General features: G+C 37.6%; 1 protein-coding gene across 4 annotated transcripts in view; it reads left to right on the forward strand.

Annotated features, from left to right (window-relative positions):
- Positions 1–3,143: 3,143 nt before the first annotated feature.
- Hltf (helicase like transcription factor) overlaps positions 3,144–13,079 on the forward strand; it is a 65,031-nt gene continuing 55,095 nt past the window's right edge. For all 4 annotated transcript variants that reach the window (XM_019207636.2, XM_010625287.3, XM_019207637.2 and 1 more), the window contains exons 1-5: positions 3,144–3,356; positions 4,498–4,705; positions 9,909–10,075; positions 11,486–11,619; positions 12,810–12,907. In XM_019207636.2, coding sequence (XP_019063181.1) covers positions 3,337–3,356; positions 4,498–4,705; positions 9,909–10,075; positions 11,486–11,619; positions 12,810–12,907 — 627 coding nt within the window. In that variant the 5' untranslated portion in view covers positions 3,144–3,336. The remainder of the gene's footprint in view (positions 3,357–4,497; positions 4,706–9,908; positions 10,076–11,485; positions 11,620–12,809; positions 12,908–13,079) is intronic.

Below are 13,079 nucleotides of genomic sequence, written 5' to 3' on the forward strand. Positions count from 1 at the left end.
TGTGGGAGCCTGGCTGAACCAGAGCGACTCCATCTTGATCAGCAAACAACCTAGAGACTGTCGCTCCCCCCCCATCCCTTACAGGATAACTAATGATTAATTGTGAATTGTTAGGTGGCTGTTTTGAAGTAGCTAGGAAACTAGGTAGAAACTGTAGTGAACACAGAGACCCAAGGCAGGTCACGCCACTCCTTGCATGCCTGTAGTCTGAATGTTCTGAACTTTATGATGATCTAGGTTGCAAATGGAACAATGGATAATCACTCTGCTGATCATTAGTACATGACGACCACTAGCTCAGATCAACTGACTCTTTGCCTTTGTCCTTTTCCTGTAAGTTTTAAGTGTAAACCCCCCTTTTCAGCCCTATATAAAATGGCCTCTGTTTCTTAGCTGGCCGCCTCTCTGAGCTACTTGGCTTGGGGAGAGCCGTCTGGCCAGACTAATAAAGGTCTATTAGCCAACTTGCCTGGTGTGTTCCTTCCTGGGTGACTCTCGCTATCGGACAAGCTCCTGGAGCCTCGCTGAGCTGCTGAGCCCAGCATCGTGAAGGCCTCTTGGCTGTTCACGCTCCAGGAGTAAAAGTGAGACACGAGTCTTACATGGGAAGTGACTGGAGTGGGAGGCAGCTGACAGACGCCACTGGATTTCACTCACCAGACCAAACAAGGGAAGGACTTGATAATCTGCACAGAGAGTGAGGGCAGGGGAAAAAGTGACTGACAGTTGGGTGGCTCAAGCAATTTTGGATTCCTTTTCCTTCTGTTGCTAGCTAAAGCGGGTTCTTGCTTTTAGTGATATGGGAAATGAAAACTAAAGTGCAAATTTACAGGAAAAAGCTTTACTTAGAAAGTAAGAGAACATGGTAAGGGGCGTTAGTTTGAAGAGTTGACAAATGTCAGGCTGGCCCTTAACAAAGGGGAGCAGGGAAAACAAAAGGGCTCCAACTTGAAAACTGGAGCGGTGCCCTCCAATAAAAGAGATCAGACTGGCAAACTTGGGAAGGGTTAGGTTGGGGGGTCCACGATCATCATCTCAGCTCTGGAATCCAATGATTCGAGTGTCTTTGTTGCATTGTCGTGGTTGTCTCGATTTCCGTGATCAATTGAAAACACTTACCTTTCTCAGCCTAGCATGGTGGCACACACTTGTAATGACCAGCACTCGTGAGACTGGGTCAGAAAGATTACTGTGAATTCAAGGCCAGACTGGGCTATCTAGTGAGTCAAGGCCAGCCTGGAATAGACAGATCATGTTTCAAAAAAACCCAAAACCAAAAAACCGTAACAAAACAAAACAGAAAACTCAAACTATACACCTTTTATACATGGTCTTTTTTTGTTTGTTTGTTTGTCTTTTGAGACAGAGTCTCACTATGTAGTTGAGACTGACCTGGAACTGTGTAGCCTGGGCTGGTCTTGAATTCACGGTGATCCTCCTGCCTCAGCCTCCCAAGTGCTGGGATTACAGGCGTGTGCCACCGTTCTAGGCTATACATGTCATTTTGACTTCGGGAACAGCCAGAATTTGCAACATGCCAGATCCTGTTAATAAGATGGGTAAGGACACATTTTTTTTTTTTTTTTTTTTTTTTTTTTTTTTGGTGATGACTCTTTTTTTTTTTTTTTTTTTTTTTTTTTTTTGGTGCCTGGGATCAAACTCAGGACCTTGTGCTTGTGAGGCAGGTGCTGCTCTGAGCCATATCCCCAGCCCACTATTTTCTTTTTCTGCTACCTTTCCTTCTCGCTCCTACAGTCACCAAGCCACCTTTACAATTCTTTGTCCAGTTACACGTTTATTTTTCCAGAAAACATCCTCTAGTGTGATAACGGTTGTAACTTTTAAATCAAATTAGTACAAATTACACTTCCTTTTTAAAAATAAAACGAAAAAGAATGATTAAATTAAAGAGTATTTAACTTCAGGTGCTGGTCCTGGCATGTAAAATATTGACAAAATGGAAGTTTGACCTTTAAATTGCAAATTTTACTTCATATGCTCATTCATTAGCCGTGGGACTCTCCTTATTTATAGGTCTTGAAAGAGCTTTATTCTCACATTTGGAATTTTATCTTTCAGTTTAATGAGCAGGGCTTCATTAACTTTACATACAAAACATTATCAACCTGGGCATTTTTTCTGAGGTATTTTCCAGTAACGTATTTTGAACCCAGCACACTAAAATTGTACTGCGTTGCCATTTGCCTCATAATACTTTGAGAAGAAATTAAAATAACTAAATAACTTGAAACGGTATTGTCATCACCTTCCTCATTAACTTCCTGTTTAGTGAAAGGAAGTAATAAATTGCTTCAGATTCTATCACTGGGGGCTGGAGATCCACCTAACAAGCTGGGGCTCTGGGTTCCATCTTCAACTTGTCCCCTTCCCACACAAATCTGTCATTCGACTGCTAGTTATGGTAACCGATTACCACAGTTTAAGATAACGCTTCTTGAAAATTTGTTTTATTAAACACCTCCCATACTCTGCTGATGGATGGCCACATGCCTATGTGGGAGCAGCTCCCTCCAACCATTTCCAGCTTTGTCAATATTATTTTACGGCTTTCTTGTACTAAGAAATGAAAATTTTCTTTAAAAACAGAGGGGGGTGGAGAAATCTCTACATTCCCATTCAGATTTTCTGAAATCTGTGTCTGTTTCCACTCTGACCAGGCTTAAAAATAACAAATGTTACCTTAAAGGGCCCAGGGATGACCACAGGAAAACGAAGGAAAATTATCTCGCAAACATCTGGTCTGAAAAACGTAGAGCTCCCATGGTGGAAGACACAAGTACCAGGTCAGATGAGAAGATGTTAGGCGAGGGTGTGGCCTGAAGAACAGGGCTAGTCTGACGGTTTGGGGGAAAACACTGGAAAGGGCAGTAGGGTCCCTCAGCTCGGAGGAGGGATTCACTCCGAGAACGTCTGTACCGCGCACCGCTGTGGCACTCCCGAGACCGCTCAGGGGCCGGAAAGAACCCGGATGAAACCGCCCGCGCACCCCCCACGGTCTTTGAATTTCACTGCAGGGCGGAGTTACCCTCTCTCCCGTATCCTGATTGGTCAATCTCCGAAGGCTTCTCCTCACGATTGGAGTTTCCCTGTGCCAGTCACAGGGCGGCGACTGTTTCACGGATTGTTGCTACAAGGAGCCGGCCGCGACGTGTGACTGGAAGCGCTGTGTCTTACGGTATAGCGGTGCGCTCTTGAAGCGGCGTTAGGAATCTGCTGCTGACTTCTGGGCTGCAGGGCCTGGAAAGAGGCTTCCTGAGGCGGCTCGAGAACGCTCAGGGGCGTCCAGGCGTTCTTGTCATCATCCCACTCAGCGCCATGTCCTGGATGTTCAAGAGGTGAAGGGAGTGGAGGGGGTGGGGCGATGGCGCTAATGGCCGGGCAGCTTCCCAAATGAACCCGACTTTCCCTGCGTTTACTTCGCGTTCCCGATACTTTATACGCAGTTTGTATTCTCTGTGTTGTTCGCTCATGACGCCACCGGAAAAATAAATGCATTGTCTTGGCTGGCGAGGAGCGGCTCCTCTGGCGCGTCTTGTGCCAGCGCTTTGGGAAATCTGTCATGCACTGAGGGGCGGAGGTCTCGTGCTCAGAGGTTCTCGGTCGGTGCTTTATTCAATAACACGTTCATCAGATACCCACTGTGCGCTAGGCGTTGGGATCGGAATAGAGGGCTGAATAGGATCGCCCTTGTCCTTAAGTAGATCACAGTTTTTGTGCATGCACAGATTGGCAAACATGAATTTGCAGAGGAACTGAAAGAGGAATACGCGCGGTTCAAGGAGAACGTAAAGCACAGAGCGCATGTCCGTTCTTAGGAGAATGGAAGCTTCCTGGAGGTCCCCAACAGACATCATACTTTTCATCACCCCAAGTGGTTTTCGTGCCCATTCCAGAAATAATCATCCAAAAGGGGGTCGGGAGCATCCTTAATCCATCGAAATGGGGAAGTGGTAAGAGGGGATTGAGGTCAATTTCTACGATGAGGGCGTAGTGGGATACCAGAATAAACTGTGTTCTGTTCAAAGATAATGAATGCTGGATACATTATCAGAAAAGATACAAACAGCTTCATACATAATAATAGTTCTGTGTTTTGCAAGTCTTCTAGATTAAGCAACATTGACATTTCCATATATAATTGTAGTTACAGACACTACTTACATTTACATAAATAATTTTCGCTACAAAAGCCATTTGTGAGCCCCTACTGTTTTTATTTTTTTCCATTTTGAATAAGGGCAAGAGTGTGGTAGAAGATCTAATACTGAGCAGGGTTTCTAGAAGTCTTCTCCACTCTTTGAATTGCTTCTTTAACCAGAGTAACTATTAATCTGTGCAGTGATTCCCACATAAGATTTTTGTTTGCTAAAATAAAGTGTGAGGAAACTATTGGCTTGTAAATACGATTAGCCCATAGTCTTTGAGAAATACTTGGTTAAATGCTGTAGTTTTTCTGTGCTTTTTTTTTTTTAATAGGGACCCTGTTTGGAAGTACTTACAGACTGTCCAATATGGAGTCCAAGGACATTTCCCACGCCTTCCGTATCCAACTTTCTTTCCACGTTTTGAATTCCAAGACATTATTCCTCCAGATGACTTCCTAACTAGTGATGAAGAGCTAGATTCAGTTTTGTTTGGACTTTTGCGAGGTCATGTGGTTGGACTACGCTATTACACAGGAGTAGTGAGTATAAAAATAGATAATACATTAAGTTGTGATGTATTTATGGTATTAATCTAGAAAACGAGTATTAGAAAGCTATATGTGCAGTTAATATTTTACTTTAATTGAAATATGTGCTAACAGGAGATAGCATACCTACTTTTGTTCTTTTTCCTTTGTGTCACACTTAAAATATACAAAAGACTTTGCCTGTACTATCCCTTAATCCTTACAGTAACTGATGTGGGACATCTACTATCCCCTTATTTTACTGGAAAAGTAAAGCTCCAGAAGGTTAAAAAATTTGCCCAGGGCCAGGGATTTAGCTCAGTGGCGCTGCACCTGCCTCAAAAGCACAAGGTCCTGAGTTTAATCCCTGGTACAGCAAAAAACAAACAAACAAACAAACAAAAAAACCCAAATACACAGGTTCTATATGGTGAATCTAAAAAATGACTTCTAAGTCCATTGCTTTCTTTTCTGCCCCTGAACACATTTCTGAACTTTAATATTTTTCATTTCAAAAGTTCAGATTTTACTAAGAAAGGGAGTTGTCTTTTTTAGGTCCTTTTTTTCTCCTGTTGTAAGAATATCTTGTACCTTTTCTTCCTGTGTCTGTTTTGTATCTCTTATCTCTGAATTGTGTGTATAATACATAATTCATGTAAAATGCTACATTTGGAATTTGCTTTTATGAAAGGACAAAAAAATAAGAATCAGGTACATATACAAATAACTTGTTAACTGTTGAATATGAATCATAGGTATAATGGAAGTTTATTTTATTATGCATGTTTGAAATTTTTCATAATAAATTAGATAAAATGACAGCTATATCATCCAAATAACAGAGGCATCCTAGACAACCATAACAAAGGCAAGTACTGACCACAGAAACTTATACATGTTTTATACACACACATATATATATATATATATATGTGTGTGTATAAAACATGTATAACTTTCTGTGGTCAGTACTTGCCTTTGTTATGGTTGTCTAGGATGCCTCTGTTATTTGGATGATATAGCTGTCATTTTATCTAATTTATTATGAAAAATTTCAAACATGCATAATAAAATAAACTTCCATTATACCTATGATTCATATTCAACAGTTAACAAGTTATTTGTATATGTACCTGATTCTTATTTTTTTGTCCTTTCATAAAAGCAAATTCCAAATGTAGCATTTTACATGAATTATGTATTTCTAGAAAAAGAAACATTTTTTCTCATAATTAACAAAATAATTCCTTACCACATGTAATAAATAGTCTATAATGAGATTCTCCTATTTAAAAATGTCTATGGTTGATTTTTAAAAATATCTGAAAATAAGCTTCCTACATCATCATTAGACATCCCTTCACTCTTTCTTTCATGTTGTAGATTTGGGATAAAAACCAGGTCTGGTGTTTTGTGGAATCCTGTTAGATTTGTTAGTTCTTTCATTCCCCCATATTCATCTTCCTTTCTTTTCTTTCTTTCTTGGTAATACTGAAGATGAAATTCCAAGGTGCTCTCTACCTCCAGCTATTTTTACTTATTTTGAGACAGGGTCTTGCTAAATTACCCTTGAACTTGTGATCCTCCTTCCTCTGCTTTCCCAGCAGCTAGGATTACAGGCATGTGCCACTTGGTCTGGCTATTTTTGAAGCTTTTCAAGTTGGTTTTTCAATTGCTTTAAGTATGTTCTATAAATTTCTTGTGTAGAGTTTCATGTTTGGATTTATTTACTCTTTCATTATCCCATATTTATTTTACATTGGAGCATCTCAAATTGTCTGGTGATTGAAATGCGTTAGCTCTCCTTAGATTACTAAGGAAAGAAAAATATTTCTTCAGTTTTTGTGTGTTCGCAGTTTCGGCATTTTATAATTGAAGAGCAGTTTGGCTGAGTGTACTGGACCCTTGATTTATGAACTTGTTTGGTTCCCAGTGGCTGGTTGTAACTCAAGTTGGTTGTAAATCTATACAGCACAGATCTGGATGTTTACCTGGGTACATGCTATAGATAAGAAGAGGCAGATGAATCTTCCATTAACCTACTTAACCAAACTTGTTTGTAGTCAGGCCTGCCTTAACTTGAGGATCCACTGTATAATATCTTTCACCCATATTTTCTCTCCATATGCTAATGTTACACAAAATGTTGGTGGGAATTTTGATGCCAATAATATTTTCTCTTCCACTGAAATGAGTTAAAAATTATTTTGCCTGAATAACTAAAAGATACTTTTCCTTATTTTGAAAGTCCAGGAATTTCATTAGGGTGTGTCTTAGTTTTATAAATTTTTCTACTTCAGAAAATTTTTGATAATTATAGTTTTTTTTCAGGAACTCCATATTCTCTTTCTTCTTTAGGGACTCTGTACTCATTCTCTGTCTCTCCTTTTCTTAGATCTAGTATACTTATGTCTTTAATATTGCCTCCTGTCTCTGAAATCCTTTTTTTCATAGTTTTCCCTTTTGTTTTTCATAATTTTCTTACCATATTTTTCACTTTTGTTTACCTTGTGTTCTTTTTAGTCTTTGTGAAATGATTTTTTAAAAATTCTTTTAGAAAATAAAGTTCTTTTTTGATATTTTCTGTATTATGTTCGTTTCTTGTGTGTGTGTGTGTGTGTTGAGACAGGGTCTTGCTATGTAGTTGGCCTTGAACTTAACTGTGTAGTCCAGGCTGGCCTCAAACTTGCAGTGATCCTCCTGTCGCAGCCTCCTCAGGACTATGATCATAGGCATGTGCCACCACACCCTGCTTATGTCCATTTCTGAGCTTTCTTACTCAGATTTTTTCCCCAAAAGTTGAATTGTTTCCTAAGTTGTTATATACTTTTGTGAAGCATTAGATTATGGTTGTTATGAATCTTAGGACAATCACTATGTGTTAATCTTACAATAATCCCTATGATGCTAGTAAAATAATCTGTGCTGTTTAAAAATAGTCATTACTTAGTGTTTTACTTTTTAAAATGTGTATTTTAAGTGATACATGTTCATTATTTTGAAATAGCTAAAAAGCATTAAATCTTTTTTTTGGCGGGAAGGTACCGAAAATTGAACTTGGGACCTTGTGCTTGAGAGGCAGGTGGTATAACCACCGAGCTAAATTCCTGGCCCAAAAGCATGAAATCTTTTTAAAGAGTACCATCTGCAACTATTTATATCTTCTACACTTCTTTCTGTAATCATATGCATGTACATTGGAATCTTGTTAATAAAAACAAAATCATATTATGCCTATTGTGATCATTTTTTTCCCTTAGTGAAATGGTATAATTTTTTGTGTAAGAATAACTCTTTTATTTTAAATTACTTACATGGACATTTTGGGAGTTGATCACTCATGAAAAAATACTGTAATAGAAATTAAGGTTTTTAATCTTTATTTAATTTTTTAATTTTATTGAAATTGATTACAGGTGATAAAATACACTTTCTCCCCCTTGGGATTGGTGATTGAACCTATGGCCTTTGCACTGATCTGCATTCGCAGTCCTTTAAAAATTTTTTATTGTGTGAAAAGGTCTTACTAAGTTGCTCATACTGGGCTTGAACTTAATTTGTTCTACTGTTTTGGAAGAGATGACCATGATTGTGTTTGGGAAAGATGGCAGTGGTTGTGTTTGTTACCTGATGCAGTGTTTATGAACAAGAACAAAATTTGCCAAACACTTTTGTTTGCAGACCAAATCGTTTGCAAATTAAAGCTTTCATGAGCTGAGGTACCACTATACTATTTCTTTTTTATTTTTTTTTTCTGTTAAGTTTATTGGTATGTTTAATACTATTTCATGTATTCTTAAATCTGGTAGGGGAAATTGCAAACAAAAATACATTTATACTTTTTATATTTACTCACATAATTACCTTAACTGTGCTGTTAATTTCATATGAATTCAAGTTTATGTCTAGTATTTTATGATTTTACCCTGAAGAACCTCGTTTCTTGTAGATCTTATAGGTCTTGCAGGTCAAATGTGGTAGTGATTAAGTCTCTCAGTTTTTTCCTCTGGAAATGTCTTCATTTTAAAAGATATCTTAGTATTTTCTTAGTGCTCCCAAGACAGGATACCTTAAGTTAAAGGAGTTACAGAGGATTTAGTCTGTGGTTGGCTGGTTCCAAGGCAGTGCAGCATGGCAAAGGAGAAACAGTTTATGACGTGGCAGGCATGAGATGGTGAAGCTTCCTTCTCCCCCTTTTATTTCATCCAGGTTGCAAGCCTGTTGGATCTTTCCTCTTCAGTAAATCCATCACCCTACCCAGAACCGTGCTACAACAGTCAACCTATAACTTCATTTGCTGCCCTCTGATGAGTTCAGCTTCAACAATCCCAGTAGACCGATACAGTATTGTTAAAAGTTACTGGAGAAATGCAGAGCTGGGGTTAGGACTAGGGCACTGCTATTCAGCCATTTTTCTTGACTAAGCACTCAGATTGCTGTCAGCCTTTGGTTTCTAGAGTTCTGAAAGAGTTGATTCTAAAAGTTTTTTCTGTTACTTTATGGAGGAAAGATTTTTTGGAAGTCCTTGTTCTGTTATTTTCTGTTACCCTTGCAATTGCATTTTTCTTTTTTGGTACCTAGGATCAAACTCAGGACCTTGTGCTTACGAGGCAGGTGTGGTGCCACTGAGCTTAAATCCTTGGTCCTTACATGGTTTTGAATCAAGTGAAATAAAGAGAATCACTTGAGTTGAAGGCTCAATATATTTTTCTCATGCCCAAGTTCTTGTTGCCTTTTTATCCCTATTAAGATTCTGGAAAATTCAGACCCAGGGACAAACCTGCCTGGTTCAAATATTAGCTATTTTTTAGCTTTGTTACCTTGAACGAGTTACTTAACTTTCCCGTGTTTGTTTCTTTGTATGTAAAATGGAGATCGTGATAGTACTGATAGGGTTATGAGGATTTATAAAATCAGTCTGTGCAATAAAGGTTAGCTGTTTTTCAGAAGTTAGTGTTGAAAATTTTAGGTAGTGTGAATGTGAAGGATTTGTTAACCTGCCAATGAGTATAAATTAGAAAATAATATAGAAGAATCATTTGAAAACTTGTTCTTTAATTGCTCGCTTGAGTGCAAGCAAATACATTTTTCTCGTGTGCAGTGTTTAGCAGCATCATTAAAAAATGAATAGAAATCCAAATCCCAATAAAGTATAATACAGTCCAACTGTCACTGTCTCTTCATATTTATAATATAATGCTCATTATTTTTTCAGGTTAATAATAATGAAATGGTTGCATTACAACGAGAGCCTAATAACACTTATGATAAGAATGCGATTAAAGTAAACAATGTGAATGGAAATCAGGTTGGCTATTTAAAGAAAGATCTTGCAGCGGCTTTGGCCTATATCATGGACAACAAATTGGCACAAGTGGAAGGGTAATGTAGTTTGAGAGTTTAATTTTAATAATTGTAAGTTGTAGTTACCTTTCAACTTGTAAGAGCTTTTCTTAGAGCTTATAAGGTTATCATAACACTGCTTATCACTGTATCTTTAGTTGTGTGTTCATATCAGTTCTCTTATCTGCCTCTACTACCCAGCCATCAATTAGCTGTCCTTTTATTTGCCTATTGAATTATTACCATGATGAAAATAGACCTTGGTTCACATATTATGAAGTGGGTATCATCTTTCGAACCTTTCAATTCATAAATTTGGGAGTTTTTTTTATTAGATGGCGATGTTTAATTTTGCTTACACAGTGTTTTAGACATTTATTTCCAGTGTCTAAATCTAGATATTCTACCTATTAATTTTTCCTAAATGTAAAACATATATATATTAAAAGTACTTTTGATTAATGGAAGAGCTGGCAATGCTGGACACTCATTTCATAGGACAATCCTTTGACTAGAACTGAGAAAGTTCCTTTAGATATGGCATGCGCTCTCATTTTTCCACCTCTTTATTTTTTATTTTTTAAAGCTCTCATTCTCATCTTGATTAACTTTTCTCATAGGCATTTGTGTTTCTGATTTCAATTTAAATACTTAGGATATTTATACCCCAAGCCAAATGCTTGGGATATTCTTAATCCTAATCTCAGGTGAGTTTGGGAGATAAATGCTCAGCACTAGCACTGTCTTATTTTATTTTATTTATTTTTTTGGTACTGGGGATCAAACTCGGGTCCCTACACTTGTAAGGCAGGCGGTGGAACCACTGAGCTAAATCCCCAGCCCCAGGGATTAAAATTTAAAAATTCATTGTGTTTTTCAAATATTGAGAATTAATTTTTAGTGAATCTTGGATTAGAAATAGTTTTTGTAAATCATTCTTCACCCTCTTGGCAATTAGTGAGTTGCTACTTTTCAGTGGTTCTGTTAGCCATAGCTGTACTATTTTGTTTATTGGATAGTCTTGCATGTAAGCTATCCTTGTGGGTTTTTGTTTGTTTTGTTTTGAGACAGGGTCTTGCTCTGTGGTTCAGGTTGGCCTTGAACTCACTATGTAGTTCAGGCTGGCCTCAAACTTCCTGCCTTAGCCTTCCAAGTGCTGGGAGCTGGGATAATAGGCATCCCAACCCTATCCTCTTATTTTAAAATAGCTTTATCCCATGCTCTCAGTTTCTTTTGGCATTCTGTTCTCAAAAAAACACCTTTTCCTTCTACTGTGGCTGATTTTATTTCATATTCTGTTTTTGCTCTTTAAGGTACCCCCAGCTAGTCTGTTATTTTCTTTCCATGCAAAATTTGAAAGACCAACTTGGGACATGTAGTTAACAGATTATTAAATAGAATAAAAAATAACTTCTAATTTCCCATTTTCTTCTCCCCTAAATGTAATAGGGTAGTTCCTTTTGGTGCAAATAATACTTTTACCATGCCTCTGCATATGACTTTTTGGGGAAAAGAAGAAAATAAAAAAGCAGTTTTAGATCAGTTGAAGAAACATGGATTTAAATTGGGTCCTGCACCAAAAAGTAAGTTTAGGGTTTAATTTAATATTATTTTAATATTGTAAGATTCAGGGATTGCAAAACATTTATCTTTGAATTTGGGTGGCCAAACTGCTTTGTGCTGAAGGCTCCAAATTACGATTCTTTGGAGTCTTTTTGATGAATTCTCTGAAGTTTTCTTTTGAAATAGTTATGGTTACTAAACAACAGGGACGGTTTTTGAGAAATTTGCCATTCATTGATTTTTGTCATTGTGCAAACATCAAACGGTGTACTTACACAAATTAAAATGGCTTTGGGGTCACTTGAACATATAATCTCATGGGGCCTCTATTGGATATTTGGTTACTATATTACAGGTAATTGAAACATCAGTATGGAGTGCATGCCTGTAACTATACAGTCACAACCCATAAAAATACAGAAGGAGTGGGCTAGGGATTTAGCTTAGTGTAATGCGCCTACCTTGCAAGCACAAGGTCCTGAGTTCAATCCCCAGTACTGAAAAAAAAAAAAAACACAGGAAATTCCTAGGTACCCTCTCTTTATTCCCCTCAATGCTTTTGCACTGAGTACATCCCTTATTTCCCCTTTTTTGAGATAGTCTTGTGAAGTTTCCCATGTGGACTCAAACTTGGGATCTTCCTGCGTGCTGGGATTACAGGTGTGCATTACATTCTTTTTGATAAATTTTAGACAAAAAGAATCTCTCCAGAGAGAATGAAAAAGGTTATTTCTTTGGCAGAATTATTCAAATTTTGTAGGACTATTTTAATAATTTTCTTGAATGATTAATATTTATCTTTAAAATTTGTTTTAGGGCCAGAAATGTAACTCAGTGGTAGAATGCATACCTTAATTTTTTTTTGAATATGCTCTGCAGATGTTCTACATACATCTCCAGCCCTAAGGGAAATTTTTTTTCTTTGGGTGGTATTGGGGATTGAACCTAAGGCCTTCAAACTGAGCTACATTCTCAGCTCTTTTTAATTTTTTTGTACTGAGGTAGTATATTGCTCTGTTGTTGAACTACCCAGGCTGGGCTTGAACTTGAGATCTGTCTGCCTCAGCTTCCTAGTGTACTACAGCTACCGGCATGTACCACCTTGCCTGGTTGCCAGTGGGAATTTTTCATGCAGTGTATCTTATAAAGCTACTTCTTTCTTTTCTTTTTTGTTTTTGGTGATTTTATTCTTTTTGTCTGTAAATTCCAGCTTTAGGATTCAGTTTGGAAAGTGGTTGGGGCTCTGCGAGAGCCGGACCAAGCTATAGTATGCCCGTCCATGCTGCAGTACAGATGACAATTGAGCAGGTGTGCTTCTCTTTTATTTTGTACTGTAATCCAAAAGTAAGTTTAAAATGTTGATAGTTGGTATTTAAAGAAATAGAATAAATATGTACTGGTATTAATGATCTTCAGAGATAATTATTAAAATTATAATGAAACCTATTGTATAATAAATAGCATATATATGTATGTATAT

The sequence above is a fragment of the Fukomys damarensis genome, unplaced genomic scaffold (genome assembly GCF_012274545.1).
Source record: "Fukomys damarensis isolate Sample0158 unplaced genomic scaffold, DMR_v1.0_HiC HiC_scaffold_37, whole genome shotgun sequence".
NCBI lineage: Eukaryota > Metazoa > Chordata > Mammalia > Rodentia > Bathyergidae > Fukomys > Fukomys damarensis.